The sequence below is a fragment of the Manis javanica genome, chromosome 11 (assembly GCF_040802235.1).
Source record: "Manis javanica isolate MJ-LG chromosome 11, MJ_LKY, whole genome shotgun sequence".
NCBI lineage: Eukaryota > Metazoa > Chordata > Mammalia > Pholidota > Manidae > Manis > Manis javanica.
The window spans coordinates 20,804,074-20,825,869 of NC_133166.1; the positions used below are offsets into that span (position 1 = coordinate 20,804,074).

Here is a 21,796-nt window from a genome sequence, read left to right on the forward strand (position 1 = left end):
TCTAATCCTGGCTGCTCTTTTCTGGACAACTTCTAATTAGCCAATCTCCCTTTAACTTCTGGGTTCCAGAACTGAATACAACCTTTGAATGGAAAACAAACTTTTTCCTTTGAAAATAATTTCCAGTAAAGAAAAAAAATCTTTAAATTATGAAATTAATAAAAAACATACAACTAGAAGAAAACCTAGAAAATAGAAAGGCAGGGAAAAAAAATATCACAGCCTTTTACTTTCGTGTCCAGATGGTTTTAAAAGTTTGTATAAGGTTGTCTTATAGGTACATCCAGTTTATTTAGTCATTAAATTTTTGTTGGACATTGGAACTGTTAATTTTAAACAAAATGCTTTTCTTACATTTGGTATTATTTCATAAAACCAGATTCCTAGAAGTACAATTTCTGTGTCAAATAGTATAAATATTTTGATGATTCAGTCACAGTGCTAAATTACTTCCCAAAAGAGCTCTACCTATTTACAATGCCACCAGCAATGTTTAAAGGTATTTTTTTCTAGTACATTTGCCAACTCAGGGTTTGTTCTGAAAAATATCATTAATTTGATTATATAAAAAAGATACCTCCCATGATCATATCTGATTACTGGTGAGGACAAATGTTCTCATGTCTGCTTGTTCTCTGTGAACTGTCTCATCATGTCCTTTGACTTTGTGTCTCCTGGAGTTTGGGATTTTTCTAATCATGTTATACAACTTCTTTATGTATCACCTGTATGTAAATGACTTAATGTCATTTGATAAAGCCTTTACAGTCATTACATACTTTTCTGCTTTTTTAAACAGAATACAATGAATAAAATTTAACCTTTTCTTAATTGTTCAGCATTGGCATTAACTTACTCAAGGAACAACTACTGAGCGCCAATGCCATGACAGGCCCTGTGTGCTGGACATATAAGAGTGAGTCAGGTGCAGTCCCTGCTCTCAAGAATTTAATGATTTAGTGTCATGAAAATCAATCATAGTTGTTCGTCTCATCCTTTGACTGTTAGCATACTTGTCCTCTTGCTATGCTAGTGCCTTTCTGCTTTTATTTTATTGCTTTACCAATTATTATCTGGGTGAAGTTCTGAGGGAAATTGTGCCTCTCATGATTATAAGGTACATGGACTTCTTCCTGCTGTTTGCCACAGCTGCCTTCCTGCTGTTTGCCACAGACATGTTCCAGTGCTTGAGGAAATGTGACCTCTGGAGTCAAGTCAATTGCTAAAGCACTAACTTCTATACAGCCATTTTTATTTTCAAAGCACCATCACATATAAACTCATTCCGTGGGCTGGTACACTATCAGGTATAACAACAAAAAAGGGCAGGTAAATTTAACCAGTCAAAGACCAAGCTATTAATAAGCTAACTAAGTGCCAGGGAATTCCCATGGTTATGCAAGTAAACCAGGTAAGTAATTAGGACCTAATGATCTATCTATAAAAGAGTTCCAAAAAGTGTGGGATGCTAGCAGGTATTTTAGAAAAAGGGAATTGAGTGGTCAAATCCATTTGGAAGACACAGTTGCAATTAATAGATTTACTTAGAAGAACATCCTAAAGACTTTAATCATAATACACTGATATATAGAGTAAATTTCTAAGAGAGAAGGATATTATATGTAATATTTCTCAACTTCATTTAATCACCAAAATCCCTATTAATTTCTCATGGAATTTGTAATCTATAGAATATACTCTGGTAAAAGAATAACTAGCAATATCCTTTACAGTGACAAGTATACTAATGTCAGCAGCTATTTATCAGTCACCTTCTCAATGTCAGGCACTTCCCATGTTACTTCATTGTTCCTATCTTTGGGATAAAAATATTTAATATCAATACATGTCCGCAAATAGCTTATTATAATAATATTTGTACAAAGCTTAATAGTTTAGTTTTCACATCCATTATTTTACATCATCTTCAAAGAAACCTTGAAGTGTAAGGAGACTGTATTTTTGGAGAATAAAGGCTTACATGGCTTGCTCAAGGGCTTAAGTCGCTTCTTCAAGGATATATTACTAGTACTGGTAAAACTGAAACTAGAAGGCACATCTTCCAACTCCTACTTCCCTGTTCTGTTCCTTAGGGTCAAAGCAATAGCTCTTTCATTGAAAGTCTGTTCTAGTCCTACCTAGATCCCTCATCTCTAAGGATTCTGAATGCTCAAATAGGTAGCATTAGCTCTGATTTTGCTCTCAAGTCCTAGAGAGCTACTTGAAAGTTCAAAGAATATAGTGAGGCTACCTCTGGCCTACATAGGCAATTCTTATCATAATTTTATAAAATCTGTGACCCATTAAGTACTATCCTTGGAATAAAGCTTTTCCTATCCACAGACTACTTTCTGGCAAATTTCTTATGAGGCAGAGCCTGGAATCACTGTCCCCAGCAAGTTTTCAGTTGTGTCAATGAAACATGTTGATTAAGATGGTGCCTCTTTCCCCACCCCAATCACACATCTTTCCTTCCATGTCCCCAACATGTTAGCTGCCTAGTGACAGTGGGCAGAGCCATGCAAGTTATGACACATGAGCCATTTCTGGTGAATCTGACCTTGGTTTATGGCAACCAGAGTAAATTGACTACTATAGCTGCTACATTATGTTGCTGTTACTTGTTCATTCAAAAAACTTTCCTTGAGCATACAGTATGTGCAAGCATGAATAAGCTGTGATCTTTGCCTCCAAAAAAAGCTCACAATATAGTTGAGGAATGTAAATGGCCAAAGCTATGCTACTAAGGACCTAAAATGTGGCTAGTCCAAACTGAGATGTGCTGTAAGTATAAAATACAAACTAGATTTTACAGACAGAACAAATAATGTGATATATTTCATAGTAATTTTTTATACTGATTACCTGTTGAAATGGTATTTTGGATACCATGGTTAAATAAAATATTTATTATTAAAATTAATTTCAGCTTTCTTTTTATCTATTTGAGGTAACCCTACTAGGAAATTTAAAATTACATATGTGGCTTACAGTATATTACTACTGGACAATGCAGGTCTAGAGTCTGGCACTAATGGGCAAACCATACAGCTATGTCCTAAAGAGAAAGGAAGTAGCGAACAAGACAGGGACCAAATCATTTAATCACTGCTGCACATTTGGGAAACAAAAAGCAGTAAGACATTATCCCTGTTCTCAAAGAATTCAGTCTAAAAGAAGAGATGAGAAGGTGCTTTTATCCTCAATTCCAGAAATCTCACTGCCAGGAACAAAGTGGTATATTTAGGGCCCTTGTCAACAACACAGCCGTCGTCCCCAGGTATCTATCTAGTGCTGTGCTCCAACTTGCTTCCATTTTCTGTCCTTCAGACTCCCTAGTGGTAAATAGAGGAAGTACGTATCTCTGCTTGATACAAACAAGAAGAGATGGTAATTTCATTTTAGATAGGAATGTTGCTAATATCTTCCTTAGCAGTATCTCTTCTTGCACATAGGTTGTCTCATCCCAGAGTCAAAGCTATTAGGAATATCTACAACTGGTAGCATTCACACACACACATATTCTTGCTTTAGACCAGGGTATCATCAACCAAATATTGTTTACTTCCTCATAGCTCACAAATACCATAAAATATAAAACAGGATTTAAAAAGAGGGACATTTTCCAAACACTCATGGGATGTCTGCATGTGTAAGTACCAAAGCAGGCTATATAAGGGAGACAAATAAAGGACAAACATTCCTTCTGTCTAAAGAGCCTGAATACAATATGCTTGTTTATTCATTATTTAGATCACTGAGATACAGACCCCACTTTTAACAAGGCACAAATTCCATCCCCCTCATCTCAATGCAATATGTACAGAACATTTTATAAACTGAAGAATTCATGCACTAAAGCCTACCCAGTTAATAACCTCTAGTTTAAAGAACAGGTTAGGCTAGTCAAAAATATCCAGAAGTAAACAGTGATTGTACTAACATTAACTTTGACTATCAACTACTTACCGTAAACACAGCCCAGGAAAGGGCAGAATGGCCTCCTCCATGCAGAAGGAGTAGGACTGGACCCTCTGAACCACTCTTATAAACTCGAAAAGTGTATGGATAGTTAAAGATAACATATCTAAGCTTTGCTCACTTGAACTCATTGACTATTTAGTCATAATAATACTAATTAGAAAACTCAGGAAGCACCCAGATATATGCAAAGCTAGACTTCCAAACTTAAGAGACACTTAAACAAAAGTTTCTGAGACACCAGACCTCTGTTTTGAAGAGCAGAGCCAATATTACTACTTTTTCAATGGAAAAATAAAGATTCCCTTTGCCCTACTGAGGACGTAGGCCCAGGCTTCCAGACGTTAAACCAATTCAACTCATTTGAGTTATTTATGAAACTTTCCTCTAGGCCCTTAAGAGATGTTAACAATTTCAGGAATTTAATTTTTGATCCCTTCTCCATACATTACACAATTATAGCCAGGTAAGATCTGGCATAGACTTATAGGTAATATACCATGCTGTGCAAAGAACAGGTGGGGAATAAAAATGAAATAAACAGCAGGAATAAAGAACATTCTAGAAATTACACAAATCTTCTAAAACAATATTATAAGCTTACTAAAGAACAGTTCATTTTGCAAAGGATATATCCTTGCCAGTTTCATTCTCTATTTCTACATCTTCCATGGACTCAAAGTACTGACTCCAAGCAACAGGGGAAAAGTCCCGCTTTCTTCCAGGGCTAAAAAAGAGAGGGAGAGAGTTCAAGTAAAAAATAGTTACTTATGAAAAGATGAAATCTTTTTACTTAAAAAATTTTTTTTTAATTAAAGTATCATTAATATACAATCTATGTAGCTTTCAAATGTACATCATAGTGGGAAAATAAATCTTAATCAACAAATGCTAAATGTAAATCTGAAATAAAATAACAAAGGTATTTTAAAGATATGAAGAATTTTCATACACAAAGTATCACATTAAAAATGTTCTGAAAAGCTCTAAAATAGACTTAAAAGTAAAAATTTTAGGATTTTAGGAAACTCATTAGTGGACTTTAATCACAAATATATTCCATGTATACACATACCACAAAACCTGCTAGTTTTCTCTGCTTGTTCTTGGCTATAGGCTCATTCCTATCCTCTCAACCCACTTTAATATCACCACTTTTTGTCACTATTGCTTCTTCATACCTTTAATCCCTCACATTCATGCTTTTTAAATCACTTCCCAAACAATTAATATACAACTTTCATAGAAGGCAAACTGGCAATATCAATACTTTTATTTTCTAAGAGTTTAACCAAAGGGATGTTCACACAGAGGTTAAATGACTTACCTATTCAATGAGTATTATAATAGAGAAAAATTGGAAACAAACTATCCATCAACAGGTGACTGACGCAAATAAATTGTGGTACACAGAAACAATACTTAGTTGTCAAAAGAAGAAAACAATTACATACTAATAAAATTATTTATATATGGATAAGATACACTGTAAAGTGGAAAACATAATGCACATACTACTGTTTGCATAAAAATGTGAAATATGTATATATATAATACCTTATATATGTGCTTCCAGATTATCTCTGGAAGAATACTGATATAACACTGATGGTATCCTGTAAGGGCAACTATGATTAGGAGATGAGAGGGACAATTTTCAATGTCTGTCCCTTTCTATTTTTTGATTTTTGAAACATATTATTTAAAAATAAAAATTCCTTAAATAAAACAAAAATAATCAATAAATGTCTATTTACAATCTGTGTCTTCAACCTTGGAAGGTACACAAGAAAGAAACCCTAATTTTTCCCTTATTTCCATACCAATTCTTCTTCCCAGTAGTGGAGGAAATTCAGAATTCTATTAGCAGCAAAATGTTAACTTCCTACCTGACATGTTTCTGTATATGCCGTGGTGCCGAAGAGAAAATGTACAAAGTATAATACAAGACAAAGCCCCTTTTAAAGGCTTAAGTTAATAGAAAAGCATTCTAGATTGACTATAATACTGGAAAGAATTACTATGGAATAAGTGGCAGTCAGGTATGCATTCTTTGAACAGTCAAGCATTTACTGAATACTATAACTCTCTCTGCATTGGATTCTTGTGATAGAATAAAATACCTTTTAAAATAATCTAATACATCTGGCCTTTGGAAGTTGCTCAGTAAATAGATAAGCCTATCTTCTGATAGAAAAACTGCTTCTCTGAACAGCGAGAGGCTGAAAGGTTTTCCTCTGAGATCAGGAACAAGACAGGGATGCCCACTCTCCCCACTGTTATTCAACATAGTACTGGAGGTCCTAGCCAAGGCAATTAGAGAAAACAAAGAAATACAAGGAATCCAGATTGGTAAAGAAGTCAAACTGTCACTATTTGCAGATGACATGATATTGTATATAAAAAACCCTACAGACTCCATTCCAAAACTACTAGAACTAATATCGGAATTCAGCAAAATTGCAGGATACAAAATTAACACACAGAAATCTGTGGCTTTCCTATACACTAACAATGAACTAATAGAAAGAGAAATCAGGAAAACAATTTCATTCACAAGTGCATCAAAAAGAATAAAATACCTAGGAATAAGCCTAACCTAGGAAGTGAAAGACCTATACCCTGAAAACTACAAGACACTCTTAAGAGAAATTAAACAGGTCACTAACAAATGGAAACTCATCCCATGCTCTTGGCTAGGAAGAATTAATATCGTCAAAATGGCCATCCTGCCCAAAGCAATATACAGATTCGATGCAATCCCTATCAAATTACCAACAGCATTCTTCAATGAACTGGAACAAATAGTTCAAAAATTCATATGGAACCACCAAAGACCCCAAATAGCCAAAGCAATCCTGAGAAGGAAGAATAAAGTGGGGGGTATCTCACTCTCCAACTTCAAGCTCTACTACAAAGCCACAGTAATCAAGACAATTTGGTACTGGCACAAGAACAGAGCCACAGACCAGTGGAACAGAATAGAGACTCCAAACATTAACCCAAACATATATGGCCAATTAATATACGATAAAGGAGCCATGGACATACACTGGGGAAATGACAGTCTCTTCAACAGATGGTGCTGGCAAAACTGGACAGCTACATGTAAGAGAATGAAACTGGATCACTGTCTAACCCCATACACAAAAGTAAATTCAAAATGGATCAAAGACCTGAATGTAAGTCATGAAACCATAAAACTCTTAGAAAAAAACATAGGCAAAAATCTCATGGACATAAACATGAGTGACCTCTTCATGAACATATCTCCCTGGGCAAGGGACACAAAAGCAAAAATGAACAAGTGTGACCATATCAAGCTGAAAAGCTTCTGTACAGCAAAGGACACCATCAATAGAACAAAAAGGTACCCTACAGTATGGGAGAATATATTCATAAATGACAGATCCAATAAAGGGTTGACATCCAAAATACATAAAGAGCTCACACACCTCAACAAACAAAAAGCAAATAATCCAATTAAAAAATGGGCAGAGGAGCTGAATAGACAGTTCTCTAAAGAAGAAATTCAGATGGCCAACAGACACATGAAAAGATGCTCCACATCGCTTGTCATCAGAGAAATGCAAATTAAAACCACAATGAGATATCACCTCACACCACTAAGGATGGCCACCATCCAAAAGACAAACAACAACAAATGTTGGCGAGGTTGTGGAGAAAGGGGAACCCTCCTACACTGCTGGTGGGAATGTAAATTAGTTCAACCATTATGGAAGGCAGTATGGAGGTTCCTCAAAATGCTCAAAATAGATGCACCCCTATGTTTATCACTGCACTATTTACAATAGCCAAGATATGGAAGCAATCTAAATGTCCATCAGTAGGTGAATGGATAAAGATGTGGTACATATACATAATGGAATATTATTCAGCCATAAGAAGAAAACAAATCCTACCATTTGCAACAACATGGATGGAGCTAGAGGGTATTATGCTCAGTGAAATAAGCCAGGCGGAGAAAGACAAGTACCAAATGATTTCACTCATATGTGGAGTATAAGAACAAAGGAAAACTAAAAGAACAAAACAGCAGCAGAATCACATAATCCAAGAATGGACTAACAGTTACCAAAGGGAAAGGGACTGGGGACAATGGGTGGGAAGGAAGGGATAAGGGCAGGGAAAAAGAAAGGAGGCATTGCGATTAGCATGTATAGTGTGTTGGGGGCACCAGGAGGGCTGTGCAACACAGAGAAGACAAGTAGTGATTTTACAGCATCTTACTACACTGAAGGACAGTGACTGTGAAGGGGTATGTGGGTGGGACATGGTGAAGGGAGGAGCCTAGTAAACATAATGTTCTTCATCTAATTGTAGATTAATGATAACAAAATTAAAAAAAAAAACCTGCCTCTGTGGAAGTAAACTACAATTTCAGCTTAGACCTTTTTTTTTTTTTTTTTGGTTTACTGGTTACACCTGAATTCCTACTGGGAAACTAAATGCAGAACTTTTTTTTGTTGTTTGTTCTTAGCTTTTCCTTTTTTTTTTTAAATTGAAGTGTAATTGGTATACAATCTTATATTGCTTTCAAGTATACAACACAGTGGTTCAACAGTTACCCATATTATTAAATCCTCATTCCCACTAGTACAGTTACTATCTATCTTTCTGTAACATAGCAAGATGTTACACCTTCCCCACCTACCCACCCCAAACCCTCCCCCATGGTAACCACCTGTCACTTCTCAGTATCTATGAGTCTACTGCTGTTTTTTTCATTCTATTTTGTTTTTAGATTCCACAAATAAGTGAAATCATATGGTATATTTTTCCACCTGACTTATTTCACTTAGTGTAATACCCTCTAGGTCCATCCATACTGTTACAAATGGCAGGATTTCTTTCTTTTTTATGGCTGAATAATATTCCATCATAAAAGCAAAAGTTTTAATTCTACTTAGTCACTCACAAATCCACTTAAGTATATACTAATTTGAGTATAACAAACACAACATGGCATGCCAACCATGGTATAATGGATTCTAAGTATCCATGAATTTTGATGTCTGGACCTAGGATATCATCATAGTAATAGTATGTAACATTTACTGTGCACAGCAGTGAACTGCTGTATCAAGTAATTTACAGGGATGATCCCATTTAATTCTCAACGAACTTCGAGAGAATTTTTATCCCCATTTCCCAGATAAAAAACAAAATATAGAGATTTAAAGTTAACTTGCCTAAGGTTAGACAGGTGTTGAGTGTCAGTGATAGGATCACTCCTCAAAGCCTCTGGCCTTTATCCCAACACTGTATTTTAGATTCCTTTTTTCCTTCCTTATTTGTGCTTCTGAAAAGTAACCAGTCTAAATATGACTGAATTTGCCAAAGCCACAGAAACTTTCCAAATTGGCCTGGCACCAGTTAATGAAAAATTACTTCCTATAAACAGAAGTTATTCCTAGGAGAACACCCTCTACTTCCAATTTTCTTCTTCAAAAAAAAAAAGTTCCAAGGACCACCCAACTTATAACAACATATGAGTAATTAATCTTTGGTTAAAGATCTAATGATCTATACCTCCAAGGTTGCTCCTAATCCCAGAGAGACTTTTCTGGCATACTCCTAATATCTTCATTTGTACACATATTGTTTATACACTCCACAAATTCAGCTAATTTTGCAGCTAATGTTAGACATGAAGTAGATAACAAGGACCTTACATTAATCTTTATATTCTAGTGAGAGAATATTCATATTTTAGGGATATAGTTTTGGTTCTTTTTAAAAGGAATTTGCACCTTATTCTTTTATACCTATCTATTTGATGGCCACAGCCTGAGTAGGCTTTTAGTTATGATTTTTTTAATGAATTAATTACTGACTTTTTTCTCCATGGTGTCATAATTGAAGAAGTCTGAAGTAATAAGAACTTTCAAAAGTATAGCAAAGTTAATTTATACTTTAAAAATTAGGATTTACTCATCAAGAATCTATTATATGTATTAAGCTGGAACTGGGGTGGGGTGATAGGAGATGCAGGGATAATTATAAAAGTAGTGAGACAATTCCTCTGCTTTCAAGAAGCCTATGTCATATACATAAAGAGTCTAACATAACATAGAGTTAAATACTCTAAGAGGTATGGCTAAAGTACTGTGAATGTTCAAAGGAAAAAGAAAAATTATTTTCAGCTGGCAAAATAAGGATCCAGTATGGGGCATGTCACAGGGAACACTTTGGTTTTGATTAAAAACAAACGAGTAATAAAAATAGCTGACTGCAACAAGGCAAGATTAAGTACAGCAGTTTTGCAAAAGAAACTGATACAACTAAAAGCAAATAGTGGGGAAAGAATAATATTAGCTATAATAAAGTGGGGAATATTTGTTCTTTTCTGTTATCTGTGTGTTAGGTTCCAAAAGTCAGATAGGGTTTGGATGGTATTACAGAAAGTGAGAAGCCAATAAAACACACAGATTAAAGTATTTTAGAAAGATCAATATGGTGAAAGGTACAGATGAATTTGATACTGGAAAAAAAATATGTTACAACTACCTGGTTAGGATAAGATGGGAGTCTAGGCGGGCAACAGAATTAGAAAGGAGAAAACATAGAAAATCCTTTCAAAAAGGCAATCAACAAATATCAGAAATGTTCAAGATATGGAAGATGACTGACAGTAGAATCAAACTCAATTCTAAAGTTTTGAACTACAGAGAGATGAATTATTAAGTTGCAAATTTGTAAATAAAAATCTACTTTGGGAAGCAAATGTATACAGATTTTTTGAGGTTGGAATAAAGTTTATTTCAAAACAAAATAAGTATGTAATTTCCTCCCACCTCTTCCTAGGTGGAAGGAGTCTGGCAGAGAAAGAACAAAGAAATGCCACAAGAGACATAAAGGAAATATGGCTTCTGTCTACACCACACAAATCAATGTGTTTATGGACCCTTTGCTATTATCACAGACTTGTTCAGAATCTGACAAATGCTATGAAACATACTCTAGAAAAAAGTTCACACAAATATATTTTGCATACAAGTCCACTGGCTTCAAGAAATCCATCTATGAATTCCATATTAAAACCCTTGGCATATCCTTTGACCTTAATAACCTCTTTCCAGCAGAAAGAGGAAAAATACAAAAGGAAGCAAGGAATAAGGAAATACTGCACCCTTAACACTTCCTAAACCTTAATTAATTTTCCATCTGCTAATAACTAGTTTGTTTTCATAACCCAGTTCTGCCTTTTTCAATTGTGTGAACTTGGGCAAGTCACTTAACTTCTCTAAAGCTGAGCTTCTTCATGTCAGATGGGGTTGTATTACAAATTTTATAGGGATTGTTATGAGGGTTAGAGTAGCCTTCTTATCCCTTGGTTACTCTTAAGTTAGCTTGTTTTGTTTTATCATAGAACTAATCATTTTCTAAAGTTAGTTTGCTCCTATATTTGTTATCCTCCAGTTCATTCCATCTAATTTGTTACTAATATGAGATCCATAAGAGACATCTGTTCACCAATGCACTCTCACAGCCTGACGTATTGACACATCTGTTGACATGAAATGAGCTATGTGCATAAAGCCTAGTGTCTCAATCAGCATTTATTATGATTATTATTATTAATAGGCTTTGAGGTTAATAAACAGGTTCCTCCTTACTGAAACTCATAAGGTTTCCAGTAAAAGGAAATGGGACACTAAAAGCCACACTAATCAAGACTGTGGTGCAAGTATGAGAATAGACATATAGACTGATCAAACAGAACTGAGAGTCCAGAAATAAGCTCTAACATTTACAGCCAACAGATTTTCAACAAAGGGGCCAAGACAATTCACTGGGGAAAGAACAGCCTTTCCAACAAATGGCATTAGGATAACTAAAAAGTTTTTTTTTAAACTTTTCAGTTTGTATACTATGGCTATGTACAGATTATCTTACTTTAAGTTTCATTTCCAATAGTTACAGCTTTGTGACCATTACAAGTTAATCTCTGCCTTAATTTCCTCAACTGTAAGCTCTGGAAAGTAATTACAAATAGGCACATAATAAGTGCTTCATAAATGTTACTTGTTACAGAAATACTGTTCACAGCAGAGCCACATAATATACTAATTACATATTTTCTTATACAACTTTTTCCTTTTTACAGAATAATTGTCTCTCATTTTGTTCACTCCATTTTCTATTAAAGTATCATAAATTGATGCCCAAAACCTTTTCATGTGCAGAAAACATTTAGTAAGACATTTCACAAAGAAAGGAAACACAAAGAACCCATAGACATATGGAAAAGCTCCTAATTAACTCACAGAGACGTAAAATTTTAAATCACAGTAAGGTATAATTTCATACCATTATGTTGGCAAACTCTAAGAAGCCAGATGACACCAGGTATTGCTGAGGATCTGGCTCAGATGGAACTGTCATCCACTGCTGGTAGATGTGTAAATCGGAGAACTTTGGAAAACAGTGAGGCATCACCTGGGAAAACTGAACAGTCCTTTAATCTAGTAGTTTCATTTTATACAGAAACATCTGCACACAGGCACTGAGATACACATAAAAGGATGTTCACAGATAAGCTACATATAAAAGGATGTTCACAGAAGCATTTCCATAAAAGAATTAAAGAGTAAGCAAAAATGTATATCACCAGTGGAATATATAAACTGTGAATATATATATATATATATATTCAGACAATGGAATATGGCATAGCAGTAAAGATGACGTGCTAGAATTATATGCAATAACATGGATGGATCTCAAAAATATTTACAGAATGAAATAAGCATAGGAGAATAGATGCAGTATAACTCCATTAATAATAAAGTTCAAAAACGGGCAACACCAAGTAATATCTTTTTTATAATTACATGCATAGGTGGTAAAACTATAAAGAAAAGCAAGGGATATAACAACGAAGCAAAACTGAAGGAACAAAATAGCAGCAGACTCAGAGACTCCAAGAAGGGACTAGTGGTTACCAAAGGGGAGGGGTGTAGGAGGGCAGTGGGGGAGGGAAGGAGAGGGAATTGAGGGGTATTAAGTTTAGTACACATGGTGTGTGGGGGTCACGGGGAAGACAGTGTAGCACAGAGAAGGCAAATAGTGAATCTGTGGCATCTTACTACACTGATGGACAGTGACTGTAATGGGGTATGGGTGGGGACTTGATACTATGGGTGAATGTAATGACCACATTGTTTTTCATTTGAAACATTCATAAGAGTGTATATCAATAATACCTTAATAAAAATTTTTAAAAAAAAGAAAAGCAAGGGAATGATAAATATGCAATTCAAGACTATGGAGAGTGGAGGTACTCCTGGAAGAGGCAAAGAGCTTCTAAAGTGCTAATAATTTTGTTTCATAAGTGAGGTGGTAGATAGTTGGTAATTTATTTTATTCTTCTTTGAGCTGTTCATATATATTTTAAACACCTTTCTATATGTATATTTTACAATATATTTTTTTAATTAAAAAAAGAACCTTGAGAAATCTGTAAAACTTCTCTTAATATGGTCAATTGCATTAAATAATCTATCAGGTCCACTTTTTCTTTGGAAACTTCCATTCCCAACACCTTTCATTCATCTGCTCAAATTGGGACTGCCTGCTCTCTGGACATGATGAATTGCTGCCATTTCACCATCACCCTGTGAATTTCTCTTGCTTTTCTCCTGTGTTGAATCCCTGATTCCCATATCCAGTAGTTTTCTTGATGAATTCTCTTTGATGGAACACATTCTCCATCGACTTCCTGAGAAAGGAGGATTAATTTTGAAATTGCATTTTAGAAAGTGCTGTTACCCCCCCATTTTCATACTTGACTGACAGTTTTCCTAGGTATAGAAATTCTATATCAGGGATTGTTTTCTGCCAGTGTCTCTAGAAAACTGTCTCCCATCAGACTGAGGGAAAAGGGAAGATCTGAGAGTCTAATGGTGCCTTATACAGGTTTTCAACCAGTCTTCCTATTTTTGGTCCTCTTTCAGAGGCACTTAGCACCTACAATTCCTCAACCTTTATGGAGTTATATTATGAATGAGCTTGCACTTTCATACGCCTTCTGTGGGTAGTTTTCAGTTTACTCTGCTCTGTTAGAGAGTTAATATTCTTCAAACTGCTACCTTCCTAAATTTTGTTGGTATCTTATCTTCCTGCCTCCTCTTTGTCCTTTGGTTTTATTCCTTTTTCTAAATTATTTTACTGTAATTTAATGGGGTTGGGAAGAGAATGGAGATAAACACTTGAATTGATTTCTATAACTCTTCTCTGGGGTAGTTACTATCATCCCTATTTTGCAAAGGACAAAACTAAAGCCAAGGGAAGTTAACTAGCTTATCAAAGACCATAGAAAGTAGCTGACCTGGAATCTTATTCTTAGGGTCACTTTTTTGTCAGTTACAATATTACTCTCAAAATAATACTAGGATCTCCATTCCTGAAATTACCAAAGCTTGCAATGAGTACCCAGGTATCTCCAAGAGAAGTGGAAGAGGATTGATTCCTGCTGTAGGGATAGTGATTGGTAAAGGACACTTGTAGCAAGCCTGAGTTCCAGAGAAACTAAGTAGAAAGACAAGGTTTACAACTGTAGTGATAATGATGGAAGGAAGCAGGAAGGTGGAGTGAGGAGGAGGAATCAAAGGACAACTCTCAAGTTTCTCTGATGACATTCACAGAGTGAGAACAGCAGAAACCTTTTTAAAGAGTTCCAACTTACTAAATATTTATTTACCATATGCTTGAAAATCCTAGATCCTATTCCTATTGCTTTCAGTATTGGCCATTGCTGAGAATGGTTAATTGTTAACTGGGCATCATGGAATTAAAAAATGGAAATAGTAGCATTTCACACAATGTCCTGCATTTGATAAAACAAGAGATACTTATGGCCCAATGTATGATGTGGTTTCAAACAAATGAATAAAACCTTGCTTCATTTAAAACTGCTTTCAGATAAGATACTTAATCTATGAGAACTTCTAATCTTCTGAGTCAGATCACACAAAAATATACTTCACTTTCAATCGATGGATAAAGACAGACTACTACAGCACAGGAAGAACAACTATAATCTTATACCTCTAATAATAAAGAATTCAGCTTTACCTAAGTTAGAAAAATTTCTGCATTTTATTTCCTCCATTCACCCAACTTAAGAACAACATAATTAATCATTTTTTTCCAAAACCCCAAAAGTAAAGAGAAAAAAGGATCTAATGACAACTTTACTAAAATGATCTAGCCTCAAACAAAACACAAGCACTGAGACATCAGTAATGAAAGCATGAAAACAGAATACAAGGCTTTCTGATGTTTTGCCGGGGCTCAATGTAGTTGTTTACTCTTAAAATCACTGTGTGTGGCTGTATTCAGTGATTAGAACTTATATAAGCTACTATTCTGCCTAGATAGTACAACAGGAAAAAAGCAAGCAATTTAGGATCAGAGTTTAAAAGCCAATAAAGTCCATATAGAAGACTCTAATGAAATGTATTTCAGAACCAAAGACCACATAATCCCCTCCCCAGACTCATCTGAATGCCATGATGATCAAGAGTAAAAGACATATTTCATAGACAGACAGCAAATATCTTTAGGGCAATTATTTTAGAGCCTATTTCCAGTCACAACCTGCATATATAAGCAGCTAATTTAATTCCAGTGCAATTAAAGAAACATCTGAGTATGCCCTGTATGGCAGGCCTTGACATACTTCCTAGGCATGAGGGTGATCAGCAGACTGTTAAGTTCCCACTGATGAATACAATTTTGTTCTTGCCCTCAAAGAGCTCATACCTGGTGAGGGAGGGAACAGGTATGTGAACAGTCACTGTATACTACGGCTATGACAGAAATCAGCCTGGCATACCATCAGAGCTTACAGATGGAACATCCAATCTTGTTTGGGACCCTTACAGGAATGGAATCAGGTCAGGAAGAAGTCACAAAGATGATTTCTGTTGTGAAGATTCTGCTAAATCAAATGTTATAAAAATCCGAAGTATTATCCTTATTAAACAATGGCTTGGATAGGGAAGAGGCAAAAGTACAAATCCTCTAATAACCAATAAAAGATTACAATTTTCCAATATTCAGTGAAAAATGTTAGTATAGAGATTTTCCAAATTAAAAATGGGTTTATATTCCAAACATTTGTAATAGGCTGTTGGGAAAACTTGTACATTTCTTGATTAACAGTATTACAAAATATTGGTGGATTCTCTGGGTAGCTCCACCCCCAAGCCTACTTAGCCATAATATGCTAAAATGCTATTTGTGATGAAATTCAGCTAATAATAATGATGCTGTTTATGTGATTAACACAGAAAACTGATTTGAAGTGATACATATTTATATCCTGAACCATGGTTCTTATGCTTAAGGAAAAGCTGGTTTAATTAAAGGGATGAGTAGGATTAATAAAACAAACCAGACATGCATGTACTTGTGCAAGGCACTTTACAAGCATTATTAAATTTAATCCTCACAACAACTTCATCTATATTTTTTTTAACAGAAGATACATAGAAGGACATAAATAAGGACTCATAGGAGGATATAAATAGAGCATAAGTTTATTTTTGCATGCTGTCAATAGTCACAGTTTTAAAACCTCACTTCTACACTCAACAAGTCTATGGCTCTTCTCTCCCATTTTACTTCCCTACTAAATTTAGAGTGGACAATCCTAAATTGTTGAAAAAGTGTCATGTCTGCTGTATCTGAGCATCATTCATTCATTCATCAAGTGTTTATTGAGCTCCTGTGTGCTAACAAATTTGGGGTAAGTAAATAAAACAGAAAAGGAGTTTTCAATTACATTAGGGAAGATTAAACAAGTAGATCATAATCTAGTTGTTAGTAGAATAGATGAAAAATTGTATATACAAGGCACTACCAAGTTGTAAGATGAACCAAATTTTACCCATCACTAAGAAAAAGAGCTACCAATTAAAGTATGACACAACACTTAGAATTTATTTTGTATTTCTTGAAAAAGTTCTTTATACTTCTACTGATTCTTCATATTATGGGTATATATGAAAAGGAAAATGAGAGCAAATTAAAATACTTAAGGTATTCCTAGCCAATTTCTTCATAATGAAGAGTCCTTTTCTCTTCTGAATCACTATAGCATAGTCCTCTATGCCTCACAAGAACACTGGTGATGGAGTATCTCTTAAAAGTAAATGCCAGCTCATGTACTGACTACCATTACATAGAGAGGTACCTTACTTTTGACTCTTACTTAGAAATATTGCTTAACTCATCTGATTGAACGGCCATCGTGTCTCATAAACATTCAGTTCTTAGTGCTTAAGAGTGTTCCGCTACTTTTGTTTCCAGAATTTTCTTCCAAGCTGCCAAAACCTATTTTGCAACTCTTGGATACCAGTTTTGGTGTTCTCTTATACACAGGCAATGAGAACCAAACTAGGGCTGTTATCTGACCAACAGCAACTATTAACACACTATCACTTTAAACATGAAAAGAAATGTATCTTAGAATTTATGAAATACAGTAAGTAAGCTTCCATTGTAAAGCTTTACAATTTAAATGATTCCACAAATCTATCATCTCTTTCTCCTCAAATACAACTTAAGGCTAATATTACCCACATTTTAGCCTGCACCAGTTAACTATTATATAGTAAATAAAGCCAGGAGAGAATCCTAGTTTATAGATTTAAAACCTATATTTGTTCTATTATAAAACAGCAGAAGTATGAAACTAAGTAGTATTGATACGGGGTTGGAAAGCTATTGCCTGTGGGCAAATCCAGCCACTGCCTGCTTTTGAGCTAAGAATGGTCGTTACATTTCTAAAAGATTGGGGAAAAAAGAGAATAATGTTTAGTATGAGAAAATTAGGAGAAATTCAAATTTTGGTGTCGACAAGTGTTGTTGGAATATAATCACATTCATTTACATATGGTCTATGGTTTTCACCCTACAACAGCATAGTTGAGAAGTTGCTACAGAAACTGTACAGCCTGCAAAGCATAAAATACTACCTGACCCTTTACAGAAAAGGTCTGCCAATTCCTGATATAAACAGGTATAGGTAGTACAAAAGGACAGAAAATGGAAAGATCAGGGCAGGAAAAGCTTCAGGATCTTATTTTGAATGAATGTTGTGTGGCACATGTCCATTAAATCAAATTTTAGAAGAGCAATTAACTGTGCTACCGTAGAAAATGCAAAGAAATAGAACAAAGACCCCTATACTCTAGGGCCTCCAATTTTACTGGAGAAACTTGAAACCTGTGAAATATAAATTATGATAATTAATAATGGTAATAACCAATTTAAATTACTATAGTTAAATTTGACATGACAATTTAAAACATGCAATGCCAAGTAGTAATGCACAATAATTGGCGAGTGAGTGGAAATGACAAAGTGTGATAGATGCTCAGAGGAGGGACAGAGCAAAATGAGTTAGCTAGAACAGTCTGAAAGTGCTTCATGGTTTATAAAGGATGGGTAGAACTTGAAAAAGTGAACATGGAAGGCACTGCAGATAAAATTAACTTAGCAACTGGTAACTGCAAGAAACATTTAGGGAATTAACATTGCATAGAACACGACTATGAAGAGCTTTTATTTTCTTTTTTTCATAATCAATATTTATTGAAATATATACATTATATTGGTTTCAGATGAATTTAGTGATTCAGCAATTATATACATTAAGTGCTCACCATAAGAGTAGTTACCATCTGCCACGACAGAAAGAAACTAGATTATGAGCTATATTCCTTATGCTATATTTCCATCTGTTACTATTTTATAATTTGAACTTTGTGCCTATCTCCTTCACATATTTCACCCATCCCTACCCCAATAACTATCCATTCACTGTGTTTATGAGTCTATTTCTGTTTTGTTTGTTCATTTGTTTCATTTTTCAGATTCCACATGTAAATAAAACCATACGGTATTGATCTTTGACTTGTTTCACTTAGCAACCTCTAGGTCCATTCAGGTTGTCACAAAAGACAAGATTTATTTCTTATTTATGCTGAATAATATTCCATTGTATATGTGTACCACATCTTCTTTATCCATTAATCTATTGATGTACCCTTTGGTTGCTTCCGTATCTTGGCTATTGTAAATAATGCTGCATAAACAGGGGTGTGTATATCTTTTCAAATTAATGATTTCATTTTCTTCAGGTAGTTTCCCAAATATGGAGAGCTTTTAATGCTAGCTTTAATAGTAGACTGCTTGCTCTTGTTTCTATACTTGGTAGAATTACCAATACATAGGTAGCACCTTCAGAAAATAGTCTTCACTCTTAGAGAATAAGAGATAAATTGAGCAAGGGCAGAAAAACCCAATCCTATAAAATGCAGGTGGTTTGAAAATAATTGCTAACTGACATTTGCCTGCAAAGTAATAAACTTGCTTGCAGGTTAAGGGAATCAGAAGAGGTAAACTGTCAAATTGTGATAAAACAAAATCAAGTAATAGGTATGAATCTTTACATGAAGAGACTAATGCCAAGTATAAGTTCAACTATGCATTTTGAATCTCAAATTAAGACAAGGTATTTGTAAGCATTCACAACACACTTTACCTGAATGCTGGTATTGAATAAAGTATAAATTCCATTATGTTATGAAGTGAAAGTCAAACAGCTTTCAGAAGAAAGAGAGTACAGCTTTAGTTATGCCATCTTAATGCAACTGGTGAGGCAATAAGGTTGATCGTATAAGAATGAGGCTAAATAGGTACAGGATTTGGGTTTCTCATTCACTTAACTAGCCAGCATGTTAGGCACCAGCGAAATTAAAACACAATTCCTTCCTTTAAAAAGCTCACAGTCTTGAGGAGTAGACAGTTAACCAATAGTATCACAAGCCAGAGGGATACATTTTACAGAAGGGTGGGAGTATAGAAGATGTGCTGCCTGCCTAAAATTACATGATCAACTGCTAAGAAGGGAGGAAAAATTTTCTCTACCTTCTTAGAGAACAAGAAATAAACACAAGTCATATGTTTTTAAGTGACTGTCTCAAATCCAAACAGGCATAAAACACTCCAACATCTCCTATGCTGCTGAAGTCCATTAAGAGTTACTAATGAGTCACAAGCTGCAGAGTAGTCACTGCTGTTACAAATTCTCCAGTCTTGTAGTGGAGGCAAAATACTGAAGTTTAATTGCAGCCAGCTATTTAAATCAAGGCACCACTGCTTCAAAAATAAAAGTCCTCATTATCAGTATTTTGAAGAGAATGGAAAGAAGGTGACCAGATGGCTATCTGGGGTGGTAGTATTTTGCAGTGCTTACGTAAGTCCACGTGATTAAAGCAGCAGACTTAAATTCTAAGAACTACTTACTAGATCAGGCTATTAGAGATCATCTAACCCAAATCTTCATGGAAGGGAACAATGAGCTGTCTGTTATGTATCAAGCTGTGTATTGAATTCTGCGAGTATCCCCAGTTTAAAGATGGGGAAATACAGGCTCAAAGATGTAAAATAACTTGTCCAGAACCACTTTCAGGAGCACTGGAGTTCCAGTGAGGAGCACTGGAGGACTGAATTTGGGTCTGTCTGATGACAAAGTATTCTTTCCACTACACTATAATAGTGAGGACCAGAAAAAAGAAAAATAACTTAACCACAGCCACATGGCTTATTATTGGCAGAGACAGGATTTCCACTTAACACCTGGAAAAGGTCCATGGCAAAGGACACCCACAAAGGCAGGTTGGAAAAGGACTGATAGTAAACAACTGCAGCCTTCTGCTACAGTTTAGAATGACAAGAATTTTCCACATAATCTCTTATTCAATCTTCAAAATATATTGGTAGTATGGGCTTAGACTGGTTGTCAATACTGTATTTCGAAGAACATCTAAGTGTGGCATATAAGCAGACCACCCTTTTAACAGTGCTATTAATTAAAACTTTATTCTCTAAAAGGAACAATTTCCTAGCACGAAGCAAGTTTTTCCTAACCAACCAGAGGTGTTTTCTCAAATCTGACATTAAGTAATGTAACAAGGAGGGCTCATTAGGTTTAAAAAATAAAATCAAATTATCCAATTTTGGAGACACTAAGAAGAAAGAGATTTGCTGACAATAAGCCTAGCAACATGGAAAGTGGACATTTACTTAGGTCTAAGGGCTCAAATCTGGCACAATGGGGAGAAAAGGGAGAGAATGCAATCACTTCCTATACCTATGCAGAAAACAGTGGGGAATTTAAAGTCAGAAGATCACTATGTCCCCTTAACACTGGAACTCCAGGCAGAGATGCTGTTTACAGTGTACTCCAGGCTGTCCCTCCCTACTTCCCACCACCTTTATTCTCTAACAGAATTCAGATTTGTTTTTAGTAGCTAATGGAGATCTCTTACTATCTTTCCCCCAGCCCAAAGCAATGAATCAGTATTGGTGTAAACCTGTTATAGTAATCTGATTCCATATTTCCAGTGACCAGTTCTGGACATGTGAATCAGTTCTGGACAAGGAGACCTATGGGAAAACTCTGTAGGGAGCTTCCCCGTCTAGGGAGAAAAAAAAAAGACAAGCTTAGCTGGGAAAAGGCCTTTGCTATTGTTCTTTCCTTTTTGTTTAGAAATACAGATAATGGTAAGATGCAACTGGAGTTGCAGCAGCCATCCTACAACCATAAAGTGACAAGGAAGACAGAAAAAGCCAACATTTCTAAGGATGGCAAAAGAAAGAATGCAAAAAGCCTGGGTTTGAATGATACAGTTGAATGACTAAATCAACTTTGGAACTTCCTATTAATAAGTATCCTTTGGTTTAAACCACAGTAGGTTCTTAACAGCAAATTAGA

The 21,796-nt window shown here is 35.2% G+C and overlaps 1 protein-coding gene across 2 annotated transcripts in view; it reads right to left on the reverse strand.

Annotated features, from left to right (window-relative positions):
* PPME1 (protein phosphatase methylesterase 1) overlaps positions 1–21,796 on the reverse strand; it is a 64,684-nt gene that overhangs the window by 34,965 nt on the left and 7,923 nt on the right. For both annotated transcript variants that reach the window (XR_012122578.1, XM_073216022.1), the window contains exons 2-3: positions 4,614–4,708; positions 3,970–4,061 (exon numbers count right to left, since the gene is read on the reverse strand). Coding sequence is in view for 1 of the 2 variants with exons in the window: in XM_073216022.1 (XP_073072123.1) it covers positions 3,970–4,061; positions 4,614–4,708 (187 nt within the window). In the remaining variant the exon portion in view is untranslated. The remainder of the gene's footprint in view (positions 1–3,969; positions 4,062–4,613; positions 4,709–21,796) is intronic.